Source organism: Lolium rigidum, chromosome 3 (assembly GCF_022539505.1).
Source record: "Lolium rigidum isolate FL_2022 chromosome 3, APGP_CSIRO_Lrig_0.1, whole genome shotgun sequence".
Taxonomy (NCBI): Eukaryota; Viridiplantae; Streptophyta; class Magnoliopsida; order Poales; family Poaceae; genus Lolium; species Lolium rigidum.
The window spans coordinates 169,813,548-169,835,066 of NC_061510.1; the positions used below are offsets into that span (position 1 = coordinate 169,813,548).

The 21,519-nt window shown below is 42.3% G+C and overlaps 1 protein-coding gene, 1 long non-coding RNA gene and 2 pseudogenes across 2 annotated transcripts; 2 read left to right on the forward strand and 2 right to left on the reverse strand.

Annotated features, from left to right (window-relative positions):
- Positions 1-737: 737 nt before the first annotated feature.
- LOC124702681 lies at positions 738-4,237 on the reverse strand (annotated as a pseudogene).
- A 9,410-nt stretch (positions 4,238-13,647) lies between these two features.
- On the forward strand, positions 13,648-17,148 carry LOC124702685 (putative pentatricopeptide repeat-containing protein At3g01580). The gene is made up of 2 exons (XM_047234846.1): positions 13,648-13,831; positions 13,969-17,148. Exon 2 carries the CDS (start codon positions 14,052-14,054, stop codon positions 16,449-16,451), a length of 2,400 nt encoding a protein of 799 aa, XP_047090802.1. The 5' UTR covers positions 13,648-13,831; positions 13,969-14,051; the 3' UTR covers positions 16,452-17,148.
- Positions 17,149-17,152: 4 nt separating this feature from the next.
- LOC124702688 lies at positions 17,153-20,374 on the forward strand. The gene is made up of 4 exons (XR_007002595.1): positions 17,153-18,374; positions 18,507-18,585; positions 18,665-18,707; positions 18,800-20,374. It is a non-coding gene; the product is annotated as an uncharacterized LOC124702688 (long non-coding RNA).
- On the reverse strand, positions 19,847-21,443 carry LOC124702686 (annotated as a pseudogene).
- Positions 21,444-21,519: the final 76 nt, after the last annotated feature.

Consider the following 21,519-nt stretch of genomic DNA (forward strand, 5'->3'; position numbering starts at 1 on the left):
GTTATGGAATTCGGTTAGAAAATCAACAGTACTCTGAGAAAGTATGACAAACCCACAACTGACCAAAGGCTACGCAGATTGTGGTTATAAAAGTAATGCAAATTGCTGTACCTTATTGAGACTCACCTCACTAAGAATAGGTTACTCTTGCAAATGCTTAAACAAGCCTGCATGGAAGGAAAAACACAATTCCCAAAAGCTAAACCCAGGAAAGAATAGGTCTGTGGTTAAGTTTTCATCGATCAATTGATGTATGACATGTTTCTTAATTGAATTAATACTAGATTCCAATTTCTTAACGATGATGGCATGTGAAACATTAGCAGGCACGTATCGGATAACATAGCATACCTTGAAAGTACTAAAATGGATTAAGCAAATGAGCATGAAGGACAGAAAGTTGCAGGTTGTCACGAGATAGCAAAGAAGATATGAAAGCTGATCTTTCTTGTTTGCAGCCTATACAGTTAGGGAAATACTTTTGTACTTACATGCATGGGCTATACAGTAGTATATATAACATGACCGTATCGTTTCAATTTTCTTACTACTACACTTGACTGTTATACAAAAATTATATTAATAGCTTACCCAGAAAAAATGGCCAATTAAAGTATGACATGGTTCTTGGTTGAACTAATACCATTTCATTTTAACCCTTTTGCCCCTTTCACTACAACACTAACCCTGTTCAATGCTAATGGCACAATGAAGACATCCTGCCAAACCCCAGCATATCTTCAAAGTTCAAACTATCAAAAGTGGGTCGAGGGTCAAGGACAGAACACTGTACCTAGTTATGAGGTAGAAAATGTATGTGGAAGGTAATTTGACATGCAATCTATACAGTTATGTAGTTTCAGTTTCCCATCTAACAATGAACACTCAATATGGAAAATGCCATTAACAGCTTATACAGAAGAAATGGGTAAACCACACAAAAATACACATAAAGAGAAGAAATACAACTGGAATCTAAATTCACACTTAGATATCTTATACTAACTCCTTTCGCAAAAACAACATGCATCTTTTTTCTGAATACTGAAGTAATGTTAACTTTGACCCAGCTTCTAGAAAAGACTATTGACAACTCTAATACTATGTAAATATAATATGAAAATTAGTTTCATTATGTATTTAATGATACTGATTTGACATTGAAGATGCTAATAGTTTTTTATAAACCTGGTCAATCTTGACATTGTTTGACTTTGACCAAAATCTATAAACCTTCTTTTGAGAAACCCTGTCACCTTCTAATCCATAATAAAAAGTGACCGAAAATAGTAACACAAGGTTAAAAAAGATCGACTTTACAACATATAACATAACTCTTCAGTCTGTTTACAAAACCAAATGGTCAGAGAGGCAAAAACATTAACAGCAACGTGCAATCCTGATGCACCTTTTTCTGCCCAGGTTGATTGCTTCCTACACTGATTCCATCAAACTGGAACCAGGAAGTTTCTTTAAACCACTTTCGTTAGTGCTAGCCCGTAAATTAGCAGATTCATTCCACTGTCCTTCCTGAGCATACACATCTGAAATTAAAGCATAAGTACCTGGGTTCTGTGGTCCGTGCTCAAGGATCTCTTTGCTAATAGTATGTCCAAGCAGTGTATTTCCGTGAGTTCTGCAAGCAGAGAGTAGAGCAAGATATATATTGGATTTATCAGTTAACAAGGATAGCTTTAGAAACTTGTATCCTTCTTCCAAATGCCCTGCCCGGCCCAATAAGTCAACAATGCAACCATAATGCTCTTCTTGGGGATGAACTGAATACACTGAGGTCATTGACTGAAAAATAGACCAACCCTCCTTAACAAGACCAGCATGGCTGCAGGCAGAAAGCACAGAAGAGAATGTTAACTCATCAGGCTTATTTTTTTCTCTACCATCTTCTTGAACATTTCAAGAACCTTAATATAATATCCATGCATCCCATAAGCACTGATCATTGTATTCCATGAATCCAGGTTTTTGTGCTCCAAACTATAGAACAAAGCTTCTGATAAATCCAACCTTCCACATTTAGCATATGCAGTTATCAAAGAATTTGTTATAATCGCATCTTTCTCAATAAAGGCATGGTAAACAAAACAATGTATTTGTTTTACACCCTTCAGATGCCCAAGCTGAGAAACGGCCTGAACTGCATAGGTAAGAGTGATGGAGTCAGGCTTCTCCCCATGTTGCTGCATTAATTGGTGTAATCCGACCACCTCATCTCCTTGGCCCAATGATAAGAATCCCTTCATCATGGCTGTCCATGAAACCAAGTTTCTCTTTTCCAATGAATCAAATACAATCTTTGCCGCAACTATTTCTCTACAGATTGAATACATATGTAGAATCTGATTTGCAATGCCCATATCTGAAGAAAAGCCATGTCTAATTGCGACCCCGTGAATCCACCTCCCTCTTACTAAATCTCTTTGATCAGCAAAAGCTGCAACCAGGCAAAGAACAGTTGCAGAATTTGGTGCAATGCATTCCTTCATCATGTGATTGAGTAATGCGGTGGCCTCCTCTGCCATGCCGTTTTGCAGATAACCATATAGCATCGCGTTATAGGAGACTGTGTCTTTAACCGTCAGTTGATCAAAGAGATGCCTTGATCTTGCAACTCTTTTGCACTTGGAGTACACCTCGATAAGAGCAGTGGTCAAAACGAGATCCATAGGTATAGTTCTTTTCATCAAGTAGGCATGAATACTAGCTGCATAGCCAGAATAGCATAGCTCAGCACAGGCAGAAAGAACACTTGCAAAGGTTACTGAATCTGGAGTTACTTTATGGTCATGCAGCATTACAGAAAAATGCTGGATTGCATCCCAACTCTGTTGAGTTCTGATCAGACCAGAAAGCACGGCATTCCATGAAGCCACCGATCCGTTTGAATTCTTCAAGAGGGCAGATGCCAAATGATAAGCTTCACATCGAGCATACATGTCAACAAGGCTTGTCTCTAGGACTTCATCTGAGACACCAATTCCTCTCCTTATGGAATAACAGTGCACTGATTTACCCTCTCGGATTGCTTCCAAATTCCCAGCAACTTGCAATAAGCTTACGAGTGTCACACGGTTTATTTCCAGGCCATTCCTTATCATATCACCGGCAATTTCGAATGCATTCCACGCAGTCGAATCCACAACATCAGAATAAGCAGAGATCATCGAAGTGTAAGCAACAATATCCTTGTCGGAGATGTCTTCGAACACTTCCTGTGAATCATCCATCTTGCCAAGCTTGGAGTACAACCCAATGAGGGAGGAACCGACAAATTTATCCGCACTCAGGCCAAGCTTCAGAGAATCTACATGCAATCCTTGTCCCAGAAACAAATTCCTGAGCTCGGTGCAGCTCTTCAAACCAAAGGTAATAGTTTTTCCATCCAAACAAATCCGATGCAACTTCAATCTCCTGTACAAAGCAATCACTTCTTCCAAATAACCAGCTCTAAAATAATCGACCATGGCAGAATTCCATAGTGCAAGATCATCATTTAAAATCCTCTGAAAAACAAGCCTTGAATCTGGCAAGGCTCCTAAATGTGCATAGGAGCCAAGAATCTTAGAGCCAAGTGCCACATCCCAGCCAAATCCGTGAGCCAAAACACGAGCATGGAGCTTCCTCAGAGACCAAACATCAGCACAGCTCTGGACCAGCCGAGCAAACTTTTCGATGTCGCCTATCTTACTAGTAGAACCCAACGCTGTACCGGCGGTAGATCCTGATAGCCTCTTAGGCGGTTTCAGCACAACAACCTTATAGAACTTTGAAACAGCCTTTCCAGAAAGTTTTTTTACTAGAAGCATTGCTAGCATCCCCGTGGTTGTGCACGCAGGCAAATGAGGAGCGACAAAACGGCCGCGAATTCAGTAGCATGATTTATCTTACGCTGCACCTCCTGGGACAGAACATACACATGAACCCAATAAGCGGCAGAACATAGATAATCAGCGAGTTGAAATGTTACAGCATAGAACTAGTGCCAAATCACGTCGGAGTCAAAGCTAAAAACAGTATAAGTTCTGACGACTGTACCGTAGTATTCGTGCGCCACGCGACCTGTCGCTCGCGAGCACCGACACCTCCGCCGGCAGAGGCAAGCCGCTGCTTATTGACCCCGACGATTGCAACTCCAGGCGTGGGGCAACGCCTGCGGGGCGGCTGCAGGCTCAATTTCGCGCGACGCTGGAGAAGGGAGTAAATCTCGGTAGCCTCTCCGTCTCCGGCGCTGGCGAGGCGACCTGCTGGCGGCGGCGCGAGCGCCGGTGGCTTAGATAATTAGGCTTAGGGCCCGTTCGGGAGCCCTCCACAACAATGCTACACTTCCGGGCCTGTTGGGTTACGGGGATCACGTCCGAATAGGTTGCTGCGTGAAATCCAGCACTCGTCGGCCCAACTCACAAGTATTTGTGTTCGGCAACGGACCGATTTTTTTCCAGGATTTTTTTAACATGGAACACATATACAGTATATTCTTTTATTAAAGCACAGCTAAATCCTTTTTTGCGAACTGAAACTTATATTACTCAAATCAGGAATTAAATCTTGGTAGCACAAACTTGCTAAACCATCTGGGCCAGAGCAAAGCCATAAAACCGTACGACAAGAAGTTCTAGCGGTATTGGCTAAAAAATGACTAGAGCTATTCTCACTATGATTAACATGAGTAATATAAGTCTGGTAGACTTTCAGTAGAGACTTGATCTCTTCTTCCATTGGTGCGTGACCGTGAACGGACCGATCCACACCTTCAGACCTCAACATCTTCGCCATCTCAAGACAGTTAGTTTCAACCAAGATCGGCAAGTTACACCAATTCATGCTAAGCGATAAACCTTCCATGATCGTATGTAATTCTGAGCCCAAGGGATCTCTGCATGACTGAAGTTGTAAACACGCCGAGAAGATAATGTTACCACCATGATCTCGTGCAATCATCCCTGCAATCATCCCTGCTCATGCATCTCCTGTAGGATCGAATGGTCCGTCAACATTGAGCTTACACCACCCAACTAGTGGAGGCGACCAATGCACAGGTGGTTTAATAATATTGTAAACATGCTCATGAAAATGTTGCTCATCCGGATAAAAGATATAGTTGCCATTCATGATATCCACGGTAGCATGACACTTGATATTTATTAGGACTCCCAGATAGCTCACTAAAAAACGACGAGATAGCTCATGGTAGCAACGGTATATCATGGACAACTTCATTGCGGACATTACAGATACGCCATATGATTAGCAAGATCATACATATTTCATTGCTTGAAGAGTCTCTTATTAGATTGAGCACCCACTCCCACTCGATCCCTGTATTCACAATTTTCTCTATAGGTGGAAGACGCTGATGTCTACGCACGCTTCTATTCCTGTAGACAGTGTTGGGCCTCCAAGAGCAGAGGTTTGTAGAACAGCAGCAAGTTTCCCTTAAGTGAATCACCCAAGGTTTATCGAACTCAGGGAGGTAGAGGTTAAAGATATCCCTCTCAAGCAACCCCTGCAATTAAGATACAAGAAGTCTCTTGTGTCCCCAACACACCTAATACACTTGTCGGATGTATAGGTGCACTAGTTCGACGAAGAGATAGTGAAATACAAGTAATGTGGATGATTATAAGTAGTAATTGCAATCTGAAATAAAAATGGCAGCAAGCGAACATGTAGCGAGAACTTGTTGGAAACGGTGTTTCAATGCTTAGAAACAAGGCCTAGGGATCATACTTTCACTAGTGGACACTCTCAACAATGATCACATAATTGAATAAATAAATGCTACTCTCAAACACTCTCTTGTTGGATAACAAACACCATTCATTGTGTAGGGCTGCAAAAGCACACCTCAAGCCGGAGTAAACAAGCTCCACAACGTCATAAAGGAATCACACACGATGCGCACACTGTCACCATCACACCGTGGAGAGTGAATCCGGAGTTCATATTAAAGTAACCTCTAGAGTGCATAATAGACAAGAGTAACATCTACATATTCAACTAGATTACAAAGCTCATGATCACATAAAGATCACACCATGGGAGAGAGAGATGAACCACATAGCTACCGGTAGAGCCCTCGGCCTCGGGGGAGAACTACTCCCTCCTCATCATGGGAGACAGCAACGGCGATGAAGATGGCGATGGAGTCGATGGAGATGGATTCCGAGGGCACTTCCCCGTCCCGGCGGCGTGCCGGAACAGAGACTTCTGTCCCCCGAACTTGGCTTCGCGATGGCGGCGGCTACGTAACTTTTCGTGGAATATGACTGATCTTTTTAGGGTTTTCGCGACGGAAGGAATATATAGGCGAAAGGGCGGCGCGAGGGGGTGCCCGAGGGGCCCACCCCATAAGGCGGCGCGCCCCCCCTCTTGGCCGCGCCGGCCTATGGTGTGGAGGCCGTGGGCCTCCCCTAGCTTGCCCTTACGGCTCCGTGTGCCCCTCGGAAAAATAGGAGGTTTGTCTTTTGTTTCGTTCAATTCCGAGAATATTTCCCGTGTAGGATTTCTGAGACCAAAAACAGCGAGAAAACGAGAGCCGGCGCTTCGGCATCTTGTTAATAGGTTAGTACCGAAAAATGCATCAAAATGATATAAAGTATGGATAAAACATGTAGATATTGTCATAAAACTAGCATGGAACATAAGAAATTATAGATACGTTTGAGACGTATCAAGCATCCCCAAGCTTAGTTCCTACTCGCCCTCGAGTAGGTAAACGATAAAAAGAATAATTTCCGAAGTGACATGCTACCAACATAATCTTGATCAATACTATTGTAAAGCATATGAGATGAATGAAGTGACTCAAAGCAATGGTCTATAGTTTGCTAACAAAAAGATAATGACTAAACAATCTGAATCATATAGCAAAGACTTTTCATGAATAGTACTTTCAAGACAAGCATCAAAAAGTCTTGCATAAGAGTTAACTCATAAAGCAATAGATTCTTAATAGAAGGTTTTGAAGCAACACAAAGGAAGATTTAAGTTTCAGTGAGTTGCTTTCAACTTTCAAGATGTATATCTCATGGATAATTGTCAACACAAAGTAATATGATGAGTGCAAATAAGCAAGTATGTAAGAATTAATGCACACAGTTGACACAAGTGTTTGCTTCTAAGATAGAAAGAAGTAGGTAAAGCTGACTCAACATAAAGTAAAAGAAAGGCCCTTCGCGAGAGGGAAGCGGGGATTACTCATGTGCTAGAGCTTTTTATTTTGAAAACATGGAAACAATTGTGTCAACGGTAGTAATAATTAATATGGGTTATGTATAAAACTCCCTATAAGTTGCAAGCCCCATGCATCGAATACTAATAGTGCCCGCTCCTTGTCCTAATTAGCTCGGATTTCCATGGATTATCATTGCATTACATATGTTTCAACCAAGTGTCACAAAGGGTACCTCTATGCCACCTGTACAAAGGTCCAAGGAGATAAATCACATTTGATTTCTCGATTTTGATAGATCTCAACTTGAGGACATCCATACCGGGACAACATAGAAAACGAGATAATGGACTCCTTTTTTATGCTTTAAGCATTCAACAACGAGATAATATTCTCATAAGAGATTTGAGGATTAATGTCCAAGCTGAAACTTCCACCATGATACATGGCTTTGGTTGGCGGCCCAATGTTCTTCTCTAACAATATGCATACTCAAACCATTTCAAATCATGGAAAATCTCCCTTACTTCAGACAAGAAGAACATGCATATCAACTCACATGATATTCAACAAAGGTGTGACAGGTTGATGGCGTCCCCGAAACATGGTTACCGCTCAACAAGCAACTTATAAGAACTAAGATACATAAGCGACATATTCTTTACTACAATAGTTTTTTAGGCTACTTTCCCATGAGCTATGTATTGCAAAGACAAGGAATGAATTTTTTTAAAGGTAGCACGCAAGCAATTTACTTTGGAATGGCAGAAAAATACCACATAGTAGGTAGTTATGGTGGACACAAATGGCATAAGTTTTGGCTCAAGGTTTTGGATGCACGAGAAGCATTCCCTCTCGGTACAAGGCTTTGGCTAGCAAGGTTGTTTGAAGCAAACACAAGTATGAACCGAGTACAGACAAAACTTACATAAGAACATATTGCAAGCATGATAAGACTCTACACTTGTCTTCCTTGTTGCTCAAACACTTTTACCAGAAAATATCTAGACTTTAGAGAGACCAATCATGCAAACCAAATTTCAACAAGCTCTACGGTAGTTCTCCACTAATAGGTTTAAAGCACATGATGCAAGAGCTTAAACTTGATCTACTTGAGAGCTCAAAACAATTGCCAAGTATCAAATTATTCAAGACAATATACCAATTACCACATGAAACATTTTACGTTTCCAACCAAATAGCAATAAATCTTGCGGCTTTCAGCTTTTGCCATGAACATTAAAAGTAAAACGAAGAACACAAGTGTTCAAATGAAAAAGCGGAGCGTGTCTCTCTCTCACACAAGGATTGATAGGATCCGAATTTATTCAAACACAAACAAAAATAAAAGCACACAGACGTCTCAAGTAAAGCACATAAGATGTGACGGGATAAAAATATAGTTTCACTAGAAGTGACCTGATAAGTTGTTGATGAAGAAGGGGATGCCTTGGGCATCCCCAAGCTTAGATGTTTGAGTCTTCTTGAAATATGCAGGGACGAACCACGGGAGCATCCCCAAGCTTAGAATTTTTACTCTTCTTGATCATATTATATCATCCTCCTCTCTTGATCCTTGAAAACTTCCTTCACACCAGACTCAAAACAATCACATTAGAGGGTTAGTGCATAATCAAAAATTCACATGTTCAGCGAGGACACAATCATTCCCAACACTTCTGGACATTACTCAAGGCTACTGAAATTTAATGGAGCAAAGAAATCCACTCAAACACAGTAAAAGAGGTAATGCGAAATAAAAGGCAGAATCTGTCAAAACAAAACAGTCCGTAAAGACGAATTTTCGAGGCACTTAACATGCTCAGATGAAGAAGCTTTGAGTAATGCCCAGAAGTGTTGGGAATGATTGTGTCCTCGCTGAACATGTGAATTTTTGATTATGCACTAACCCTCTAATGTGATTGTTTTGAGTCTGGTGTGAAGGAAGTTTTCAAGGATCAAGAGAGGAGGATGATATAATATGATCAAGAAGAGTAAAAATTCTAAGCTTGGGGATGCTCCGTTCATCCCTGCATATTTCAAGAAGACTCAAACATCTAAGCTTGGGGATGCCCAAGGCATCCCCTTCTTCATCAACAACTTATCAGGTCACCTCTAGTGAAACTATATTTTTATCCCGTCACATCTTATGTGCTTTACTTGAGACGTTTGTGTGCTTTTATTTTTGTTTGTGTTTGAATAAATTCGGATCCTATCAATCCTTGTGTGAGAGAGAGACACGCTCCGCTTTTTCATTTGAACACTTGTGTTCTTCGTTTTACTTTTAATGTTCATGGCAAAAGCTGAAAGCCGCAGCATTTATTGCTATTTGGTTGGAAACAGAAAATGTTTCATGTGGTAATTGGTATATTGTCTTGAATAATTTGATACTTGGCAATTGTTTTGAGCTCTCAAGTAGATCAAGTTTAAGCTCTTGCATCATGTGGTTTAAACCTATTAGTGGAGAACTACCGTATAGCTTGTTGAAATTTGGTTTGCATGATTGGTCTCTCTAAAGTCTAGATATTTTCTAGTAAAAGTGTTTGAGCAACAAGGAAGACAGTGTAGAGTCTTATCATGCTTGCAATATGTTCTTATGTAAGTTTTGCTTTACTGCGGTTCATACTTGTGTTTGCTTCAAACAACCTTGCTAGCCAAAGCCTTGTGCTGAGAGGGAATGCTTCTCGTGCATCCAAAACCTTGAGCCAAAACTTATGCCATTTGTGTCCACCATAACTACCTACTATGTGGTATTTTTCTGCCATTCCAAAGTAAATTGCTTGCGTGCTACCTTTAAAAAAATTCATTCCTTGTCTTTGCAATACATAGCTCATGGGAAAGTAGCCTAAAAAACTATTGTAGTAAAGAATATGTCGCTTATGTATCTTAGTTCTTATAAGTTGCTTGTTGAGCGGTAACCATGTTTCTGGGGACGCCATCAACCTGTCACACCTTTGTTGAATATCATGTGAGTTGATATGCATGTTCTTCTTGTCTGAAGTAAGGGAGATTTTCCATGATTTGAAATGGTTTGAGTATGCATATTGTTAGAGAAGAACATTGGGCCGCCAACCAAAGCCATGTATCATGGTGGAAGTTTCAGCTTGGACATTAATCCTCAAATCTCTTATGAGAATATTATACGTTGTTGAATGCTTAAAGCATAAAAAAGGAGTCCATTATCTGTTTTCTATGTTGTCCCGGTATGGATGTCCTCAAGTTGAGATCTATCAAAATCGAGAAATCAAATGTGATTTATCTCCTTGGACCTTTGTACAGGTGGCATAGAGGTACCCTTTGTGACACTTGGTTGAAACATATGTAATGCAATGATAATCCATGGAAATCCGAGCTAATTAGGACAAGGAGCGGGCACTATTAGTATTCGATGCATGGGGCTTGCAACTTATAGGGAGTTTTATACATAACCCATATTAATTATTACTACCGTTGACACAATTGTTTCCATGTTTTCAAAATAAAAAGCTCTAGCACATGAGTAATCCCTGCTTCCCTCTGCGAAGGGCCTTTCTTTTACTTTATGTTGAGTCAGTTTACCTACTTCTTTCTATCTTAGAAGCAAACACTTGTGTCAACTGTGTGCATTAATTCTTACATACTTGCTTATTTGCACTCATCATATTACTTTGTGTTGACAATTATCCATGAGATATACATCTTGAAAGTTGAAAGCAACTGCTGAAACTTAAATCTTCCTTTGTGTTGCTTCAAAACCTTCTATTAAGAATCTATTGCTTTATGAGTTAACTCTTATGCAAGACTTTTTGATGCTTGTCTTGAAAGTACTATTCATGAAAAGTCTTTGCTATATGATTCGGTTGTTTAGCCATTATCTTTTTGTTAGCAAACTATAGACCATTGCTTTGAATCACTTCATTCATCTCATATGCTTTACAATAGTTTTGATCAAGATTATGTTGGTAGCATGTCACTTCAGAAATTATTCTTTTTATCGTTTACCTACTCGAGGCGAGTAGGAACTAAGCTTGGGGATGCTTGATACGTCTCAAACGTATCTATAATTTCTTATGTTCCATGCTAGTTTTATGACAATATCTACATGTTTTATCCATACTTTATATCATTTTGATGCATTTTTCGGTACTAACCTATTAACAAGATGCCGAAGCGCCAGTTCCTGTTTTCTGCTGTTTTTGGTCTCAGAAATCCTACACAGGAAATATTCTCGGAATTGAACGAAACAAAAGACAAACCTCCTATTTTTCTGAGGGGCACACGGAGCCAGAAGGGCAAGCTAGGGGGAGGCCCACGGCCTCCACACCATAGGCTGGCGCGGCCAAGAGGGGGGGCGCGCCGCCTTATGGGGTGGGCCCCTCGGGCACCCCCTCGCGCCGCCCTTTCGCCTATATATTCCTTCCGTCGCGAAAAACCTAAAAAGATCATTCATATTCCACGAAAAGTTACGTAGCCGCCGCCATCGCGAAGCCAAGTTCGGGGGACAGAAGTCTCTGTTCCGGCACGCCGCCGGGACGGGGAAGTGCCCCCGGAATCCATCTCCATCGACTCCATCGCCATCTTCATCGCCGTTCTTGTCTCCCATGATGAGGAGGGAGTAGTTCTCCCCGAGGCCGAGGGCTCTACCGGTAGCTATGTGGTTCATCTCTCTCTCCCATGGTGTGATCTTTATGTGATCATGAGCTTTGTAATCTAGTTGAATATGTAGATGTTACTCTTGTCTATTATGCACTCTAGAGGTTACTTTAATATGAACTCCGGATTCACTCTCCACGGTGTGATGGTGACAGTGTGCGCATCGTGTGTGATTCCTTTATGACGTTGTGGAGCTTGTTTACTCCGGCTTGAGGTGTGCTTTTGCAGCCCTACACAATGAATGGTGTTTGTTATCCAACAAGAGAGTGTTTGAGAGTAGCATTTATTTATTCAATTATGTGATCATTGTTGAGAGTGTCCACTAGTGAAAGTATGATCCCTAGGCCTTGTTTCTAAGCATTGAAACACCGTTTCCAACAAGTTCTCGCTACATGTTCGCTTGCTGCCATTTTTATTTCAGATTGCAATTACTACTTATAATCATCCACATTACTTGTATTTCACTATCTCTTCGTCGAACTAGTGCACCTATACATACGACAAGTGTATTAGGTGTGTTGGGGACACAAGAGACTTCTTGTATCTTAATTGCGGGGTTGCTTGAGAGGGATATCTTTAACCTCTACCTCCCTGAGTTCGATAAACCTTGGGTGATTCACTTAAGGGAAACTTGCTGCTGTTCTACAAACCTCTGCTCTTGGAGGCCCAACACTGTCTACAGGAATAGAAGCGTGCGTAGACATCAGCGTCTTCCACCCACAGAGAAAATTGTGAATACATGGATCGAGTGGGAGTGGGTGCTCAATCTAATAAGAGACTCTTCAAGCAATGAAATATGTATGATCTTGCTAATCCTATGGCGTATCTGTAATGTCCGCAATGAAGTTGTCCATGATATACCGTTGCTACCATGAGCTATCTCGTCGTTTTTTAGTGAGCTATCTGGAGTCCTAATAAATATCAAGTGTCATGCTACCGTGGATATCATGAATGGCAACTATATCTTTTATCCGGATGAGCAACATTTTCATGAGCATGATTACAATATTATTAAACCACCTGTGCATTGGTCGCCTCCACTAGTTGGGTGGTGTAAGCTCAATGTTGACGGACCATTCGATCCTACTTGAGATGCATGAGCAGGGATGATTGCACGAGATCATGGTGGTAACATTATCTTCTCGGCGTGTTTACAACTTCAGTCATGCAGAGATCCCTTGGGCTCAGAATTACATACGATCATGGAAGGTTTATCGCTTAGCATGAATTGGTGTAACTTGCCGATCTTGGTTGAAACTAACTGTCTTGAGATGGCGAAGATGTTGAGGTCTGAAGGTGTGGATCGGTCCGTTCACGGTCACGCACCAATGGAAGAAGAGATCAAGTCTCTACTGAAAGTCTACCAGACTTATATTACTCATGTTAATCATAGTGAGAATAGCTCTAGTCATTTTTTAGCCAATACCGCTAGAACTTCTTGTCGATACGGTTTTATGGCTTTGCTCTGGCCCAGATGGTTTAGCAAGTTTGTGCTACCAAGATTTAATTCCTGATTTGAGTAATATAAGTTTCAGTTCGCAAAAAAGGATTTAGCTGTGCTTTAATAAAAGAATATACTGTATATGTGTTCCATGTTAAAAAAATCCTGGAAAAAAATCGGTCCGTTGCCGAACACAAATACTTGTGAGTTGGGCCGACGAGTGCTGGATTTCACGCAGCAACCTATTCGGACGTGATCCCCGTAACCCAACAGGCCCGGAAGTGTAGCATTGTTGTGGAGGGCTCCCGAACGGGCCCTAAGCCTAATTATCTAAGCCACCGGCGCTCGCGCCGCCGCCAGCAGGTCGCCTCGCCAGCGCCGGAGACGGAGAGGCTACCGAGATTTACTCCCTTCTCCAGCGTCGCGCGAAATTGAGCCTGCAGCCGCCCCGCAGGCGTTGCCCCACGCCTGGAGTTGCAATCGTCGGGGTCAATAAGCAGCGGCTTGCCTCTGCCGGCGGAGGTGTCGGTGCTCGCGAGCGACAGGTCGCGTGGCGCACGAATACTACGGTACAGTCGTCAGAACTTATACTGTTTTTAGCTTTGACTCCGACGTGATTTGGCACTAGTTCTATGCTGTAACATTTCAACTCGCTGATTATCTATGTTCTGCCGCTGATTGGGTTCATGTGTATGTTCTGTCCCAGGAGGTGCAGCGTAAGATAAATCATGCTACTGAATTCGCGGCCGTTTTGTCGCTCCTCATTTGCCTGCCTGCACAGCCACGGGGATGCTAGCAATGCTTCTAGTAAGAAAACTTTCTGGAAAGGCTGTTTCAAAGTTCGATAAGGTTGCTGTGCTGAAACCGCCTAAGAGGCTATCAGGATCTACCGCCGGTACAGCGTTGGGTTCTACTAGTAAGATAGGCGACATCGAAAAGTTTGCTCGGCTGGTCCAGAGCTGTGCTGATGTTTGGTCTCTGAGGAAGCTCCATGCTCGTGTTTTGGCTCACGGATTTGGCTGGGATGTGGCACTTGGCTCTAAGATTCTTGGCTCCTATGCACATTTAGGAGCCTTGCCAGATTCAAGGCTTGTTTTTCAGAGGATTTTAAATGATGATCTTGCACTATGGAATTCTGCCATGGTCGATTATTTTAGAGCTGGTTATTTGGAAGAAGTGATTGCTTTGTACAGGAGATTGAAGTTGCATCGGATTTGTTTGGATGGAAAAACTATTACCTTTGGTTTGAAGAGCTGCACCGAGCTCAGGAATTTGTTTCTGGGACAAGGATTGCATGTAGATTCTCTGAAGCTTGGCCTGAGTGCGGATAAATTTGTCGGTTCCTCCCTCATTGGGTTGTACTCCAAGCTTGGCAAGATGGATGATTCACAGGAAGTGTTCGAAGACATCTCCGACAAGGATATTGTTGCTTACACTTCGATGATCTCTGCTTATTCTGATGTTGTGGATTCGACTGCGTGGAATGCATTCGAAATTGCCGGTGATATGATAAGGAATGGCCTGGAAATAAACCGTGTGACACTCGTAAGCTTATTGCAAGTTGCTGGGAATTTGGAAGCAATCCGAGAGGGTAAATCAGTGCACTGTTATTCCATAAGGAGAGGAATTGGTGTCTCAGATGAAGTCCTAGAGACAAGCCTTGTTGACATGTATGCTCGATGTGAAGCTTATCATTTGGCATCTGCCCTCTTGAAGAATTCAAACGGATCGGTGGCTTCGTGGAATGCCGTGCTTTCTGGTCTGATCAGAACTCAACAGAGTTGGGATGCAATCCAGCATTTTTCTGTAATGCTGCATGACCATAAAGTAACTCCAGATTCAGTAACCTTTGCAAGTGTTCTTTCTGCCTGTGCTGAGCTATGCTATTCTGGCTATGCAGCTAGTATTCATGCCTACTTGATGAAAAGAACTATACCTATGGATCTCGTTTTGACCACTGCTCTTATCGAGGTGTACTCCAAGTGCAAAAGAGTTGCAAGATCAAGGCATCTCTTTGATCAACTGACGGTTAAAGACACAGTCTCCTATAACGCGATGCTATATGGTTATCTGCAAAACGGCATGGCAGAGGAGGCCACCGCATTACTCAATCACATGATGAAGGAATGCATTGCACCAAATTCTGCAACTGTTCTTTGCCTGGTTGCAGCTTTTGCTGATCAAAGAGATTTAGTAAGAGGGAGGTGGATTCACGGGGTCGCAATTAGACATGGCTTTTCTTCAGATATGGGCATTGCAAATCAGATTCTACATATGTATTCAATCTGTAGAGAAATAGTTGCGGCAAAGATTGTATTTGATTCATTGGAAAAGAGAAACTTGGTTTCATGGACAGCCATGATGAAGGGATTCTTATCATTGGGCCAAGGAGATGAGGTGGTCGGATTACACCAATTAATGCAGCAACATGGGGAGAAGCCTGACTCCATCACTCTTACCTATGCAGTTCAGGCCGTTTCTCAGCTTGGGCATCTGAAGGGTGTAAAACAAATACATTGTTTTGTTTACCATGCCTTTATTGAGAAAGATGCGATTATAACAAATTCTTTGATAACTGCATATGCTAAATGTGGAAGGTTGGATTTATCAGAAGCTTTGTTCTATAGTTTGGAGCACAAAAACCTGGATTCATGGAATACAATGATCAGTGCTTATGGGATGCATGGATATTATATTAAGGTTCTTGAAATGTTCAAGAAGATGGTAGAGAAAAAAAATAAGCCTGATGAGTTAACATTCTCTTCTGTGCTTTCTGCCTGCAGCCATGCTGGTCTTGTTAAGGAGGGTTGGTCTATTTTTCAGTCAATGACCTCAGTGTATTCAGTTCATCCCCAAGAAGAGCATTATGGTTGCATTGTTGACTTATTGGGCCGGGCAGGGCATTTGGAAGAAGGATACAAGTTTCTAAAGCTATCCTTGTTAACTGATAAATCCAATATATATCTTGCTCTACTCTCTGCTTGCAGAACTCACGGAAATACACTGCTTGGACATACTATTAGCAAAGAGATCCTTGAGCACGGACCACAGAACCCAGGTACTTATGCTTTAATTTCAGATGTGTATGCTCAGGAAGGACAGTGGAATGAATCTGCTAATTTACGGGCTAGCACTAACGAAAGTGGTTTAAAGAAACTTCCTGGTTCCAGTTTGATGGAATCAGTGTAGGAAGCAATCAACCTGGGCAGAAAAAGGTGCATCAGGATTGCACGTTGCTGTTAATGTTTTTGCCTCTCTGACCATTTGGTTTTGTAAACAGACTGAAGAGTTATGTTATATGTTGTAAAGTCGATCTTTTTTAACCTTGTGTTACTATTTTCGGTCACTTTTTATTATGGATTAGAAGGTGACAGGGTTTCTCAAAAGAAGGTTTATAGATTTTGGTCAAAGTCAAACAATGTCAAGATTGACCAGGTTTATAAAAAACTATTAGCATCTTCAATGTCAAATCAGTATCATTAAATACATAATGAAACTAATTTTCATATTATATTTACATAGTATTAGAGTTGTCAATAGTCTTTTCTAGAAGCTGGGTCAAAGTTAACATTACTTCAGTATTCAGAAAAAAGATGCATGTTGTTTTTGCGAAAGGAGTTAGTATAAGATATCTAAGTGTGAATTTAGATTCCAGTTGTATTTCTTCTCTTTATGTGTATTTTTGTGTGGTTTACCCATTTCTTCTGTATAAGCTGTTAATGGCATTTTCCATATTGAGTGTTCATTGTTAGATGGGAAACTGAAACTACATAACTGTATAGATTGCATGTCAAATTACCTTCCACATACATTTTCTACCTCATAACTAGGTACAGTGTTCTGTCCTTGACCCTCGACCCACTTTTGATAGTTTGAACTTTGAAGATATGCTGGGGTTTGGCAGGATGTCTTCATTGTGCCATTAGCATTGAACAGGGTTAGTGTTGTAGTGAAAGGGGCAAAAGGGTTAAAATGAAATGGTATTAGTTCAACCAAGAACCATGTCATACTTTAATTGGCCATTTTTTCTGGGTAAGCTATTAATATAATTTTTGTATAACAGTCAAGTGTAGTAGTAAGAAAATTGAAACGATACGGTCATGTTATATATACTACTGTATAGCCCATGCATGTAAGTACAAAAGTATTTCCCTAACTGTATAGGCTGCAAACAAGAAAGATCAGCTTTCATATCTTCTTTGCTATCTCGTGACAACCTGCAACTTTCTGTCCTTCATGCTCATTTGCTTAATCCATTTTAGTACTTTCAAGGTATGCTATGTTATCCGATACGTGCCTGCTAATGTTTCACATGCCATCATCGTTAAGAAATTGGAATCTAGTATTAATTCAATTAAGAAACATGTCATACATCAATTGATCGATGAAAACTTAACCACAGACCTATTCTTTCCTGGGTTTAGCTTTTGGGAATTGTGTTTTTCCTTCCATGCAGGCTTGTTTAAGCATTTGCAAGAGTAACCTATTCTTAGTGAGGTGAGTCTCAATAAGGTACAGCAATTTGCATTACTTTTATAACCACAATCTGCGTAGCCTTTGGTCAGTTGTGGGTTTGTCATACTTTCTCAGAGTACTGTTGATTTTCTAACCGAATTCCATAACCTTGCATGCAACTTGGATGATGCACGGAAAATTTAAGCTTCACAATATCAACTCAGTGACACACAGAATTGTAAAAAAATACCAGCCTTCCTTCAGAGCGTACTCATGGCAAAGCATTGGTTCGACCGGTTTGGCTTTGTGTCTTTTCACATTGCAAAACATAGTCCTAAAAAAGGATGTCAGTTGGGCTCTTGATTGAGGGGTGAACGTTTAAAGAACTTGTGTTATCATTCGGAAAATTTTGCCTTGCTCTAAATTTTTCCTTGCTCTACTGTGTTCTTTTAACCTTTCTTCATGTCAAGACCCAGAAACTTCATTTGTATTTACACCGTTGCAGCTCCCTGCATCATTACACCCAGTCATTGCGAATTTTCTTTGCCATTTTCACATCGTCACTTGTCCAGGATCAGGTTGTTGCATTAACATTCAAGTTTGGATACAAGCAGCATTCTTGAATCCTCAGTCATATGTGGTTATCCAAGAGCTTAGGTGAAGTATTATTAGCTCATTTGATCTCTAGTGTACCTTATTGCTGAATTTTCTTCCCTATATTTCTTGCAGCGTACGGCTTTAAAAAAGCGTAACATTTGTTTTGTAACTCAAGTTCTCATGTTCTTGCAGAAATGGCACGCCTTAAGTCACACAGGAAATAATAGCAGGAATCTACTTTATGGAGATCCTAAGAGGCTTACACCATAGGGTACTGATCTTATATTACATTGCCGAAATGCTACTTCCTGTACTAGAATTTTTCCTTTCTAAACTGTACCTTCTGATAGGGATTGCTAGCAAGATTTATATTGGTGAAGCTCATTGTGTAAGGTAATGCCTAAATCTAGCATTCTGTGTTGATTCTTTCAGAAGCAGTTTTTTCCTGCCACATCGCTGAATGCTGAGTTTCATTTCTATACCAGTCAATGGGGACATGACTTCTGTCCAGATTACCAAGGTCTCGTATGGCTCAATCAGAACGTCCCTAGAGTCTTAATCATGGCTTTAACTGCAACAGCAGCTAGCGATTTTGGTAAGGGACTAAAGCACTTCCCTCCTGTTACCACCATATAAGCATTTCCCTCCCCGTTGCAACTCTACAGCTTGGTGCAGAAATCGTTAGCTCTAGTTTTGGATGGAATCCTGCTTATGTTTACATCCCTTTCTCCTCCATCATGCGTATTGGTCAAATGCTGGACCATGCATCAATCTTGAACAATATCATGGGGGCATTTGACCGCCGGTGACATTACATCCGAAGACTTATTTCTTTCTCAAAAGGTGAGAATTGATACTACATGAAAAAAGGTGTTTGAAACAACTTTATTCATACAAATCTCTTATCTACACGTTTTGTTCTCCCCACCAGTAGATTGTAGCTACTCATAGTGGTAACGCTTGTCTTTTCATGCTTAGCATTTTCGCATATATGGAGCAGCAGAGTCTGCTGATATATTACAAATAATTGCATGATTCTGCTGGCATTCAAAAAATGGTATCTTGAAAGTTTCAAAAAAAGAAAAAAAAGTGAATACATACACATGCTATTCACATATCTGCAGAGTTGTGCTAGATAATATGTTATTCCCTCTGTTCCATAATTCTTGTCATGATTGTAGTTCAAGTTTGAACTAAAACAAACGACAAGAATTATGGAACAGAGGGAGCACTATATTGTAGGCTACACAAAAATCGTGGCTTTGGAAAGACAAAAAACAACTCATTTTTAACTTACAAAAGATTTGTCTTTTTTGTGCATATCACATATGAAAAGATATTTGGATGAAACCTTGGTCGTACAAACTATACACTTGTCTGTTTTCTTATCAGAATATTTGGAGACATGTATTTTAAAATGAACTTTTCAAAATAAAATAAATAGAAAGCAAGATCAGTGGAGCTTGGGAGCTACAAATTATTGGCATGTGCTTCCATAGACCCACAAGACTGAAACGTTTTACACTGTTTAAAATTTGGGGGTCTATGGAAGCACAAATCTTCTTAAATAAATAGCAAAATAAATAAACATAGTATTGGGGCAACTCATCTTAAAATGAATTGATGGAGTACATAGTTCAGAGATTTGAAAATGATGGACATTATGTGTTATTACAGCCTGCTTGCGCAACCAGTAGAGCTTTTGGGATGTTAGCTACCATTTCTAAGACACAGACACTTCTGTAGATGGCGAGCTTCTGACCGCCTCCAGGCAGAGGCTGGACTTGGCGTGCAAGATGATCCCCAACACCTCGCTCATGTCCAGTGTCTCCGGGCCTGCCCCAGCCGGAATCGCCCAGTCAAAGTGGTACAAGAGGTTAGCCAGCACAAGCTCGATGGTGGAGGTGGCGAACAGGGCCCCGGGGCACTGCCTACGGCCCGCTCCAAACGGGATGAACTCCATCTGTGCCCCCTGCTTGTACTCCACGCTGGTGGCGCCGGTCTCCTCGAACCTCTCCGGCCTGAACTCCTCCGCGTCCTCCCCCCAGTGTGCCGGGTCCCTCCCTACCGCGAAGGCGTTTATGGTGACATGGGTGCCCTTTGGTATGGCGTAGCCCATGACCTGGCAATTTTGCAGGCTTGCCCGGTGGATCAGCGCTGCGGCGGATGGAAGCCTTAACGTCTCCTTGATAACCATCCGGAGGTAGCGGAGGTCGCGGAGGTCTGCGTTCGTGACCGTGGATCTGCCCTTTCCCAGCCTCTCTCGGACTTCGAGTTTCGCCCTTGCCATCGTTTGCGGGTTGTGGATGAGCTCCGCCATGGCCCATTCTAACGTAGCAGCCGTGGTGTCGGTAGCAGCTCCAAATATGTCCTGGAATCATGATACTGATATATATTCTGGGAGCTTCAATGTTTGTTCCAAAGTGATACTATGAGGAAGGGTTCGCTTACGAAGATGAGGGCGCCGATGATCTCCGACGTCACGGGTAAGCGGAGAGTGTCTTCCTTCTGCAGCCTGAGAAGCACGTCGAGCAGGTCCTCGTCGTCTCTTATGCCAGAGGTGCTTGGTTTCCTCCGCTTGCGCTCCTCGATGATGTCTCCCAGGATTCTGTGCACCCGGGCGTGGCTCCTCTCATGTCGCGCTCGTTGCCGCTCAGCCATCGCACCAGCCGAGACGACGGGAACAGGTCCACCAGGCTGAACCCTCCCAGAAGCATAGTCATCCTGTTGAGCTCCCGGAGGTACTCCTCCTGCTGCGGGCACTTGCCGCCGAAGGCCGCCCTCGCGATGATGTTGCTCGTCAGATTGGCTAGCGCCTTGCCGAGGTTGAAGACCGAAGGTGCAGCAGCGACGGACTCGATGAGGTACGCCACCTCGTCCTGCTTGATGGACTCGATACGCCACACCTGCCTCGTGCTGAGAAGCTCGACGACGCCGCCACCTTGCGCATCGCCGCCGGTGCTCGTCGTAGGGCGCGAAGAGGAGGCCTTTGCCACCGGAGCTGACGATGTCCAGCGTGGGGCCGCTCGGACGGGTCGCCATGGCCAGATCGTTTGTCTTCAGCACCTCCATGGCAGCCTCAGGGGTGGACGCGATCATGGTGGGCACCTCGCCGAGCTTGAGCAGCATCAGCGGGCCGTGCCGGCGGGACAGGCGAAGCAAAGCGCGGTGCCCCAGCTTCGTGCTGGCAAGGTGGTGGAGGCTG

Bases quoted from the DNA above. Each gene is read 5' to 3' on its own strand.
- LOC124702685 (XM_047234846.1), top strand. From the start codon at position 14,052: ATGCTAGCAATGCTTCTAGTAAGAAAACTTTCTGGAAAGGCTGTTTCA.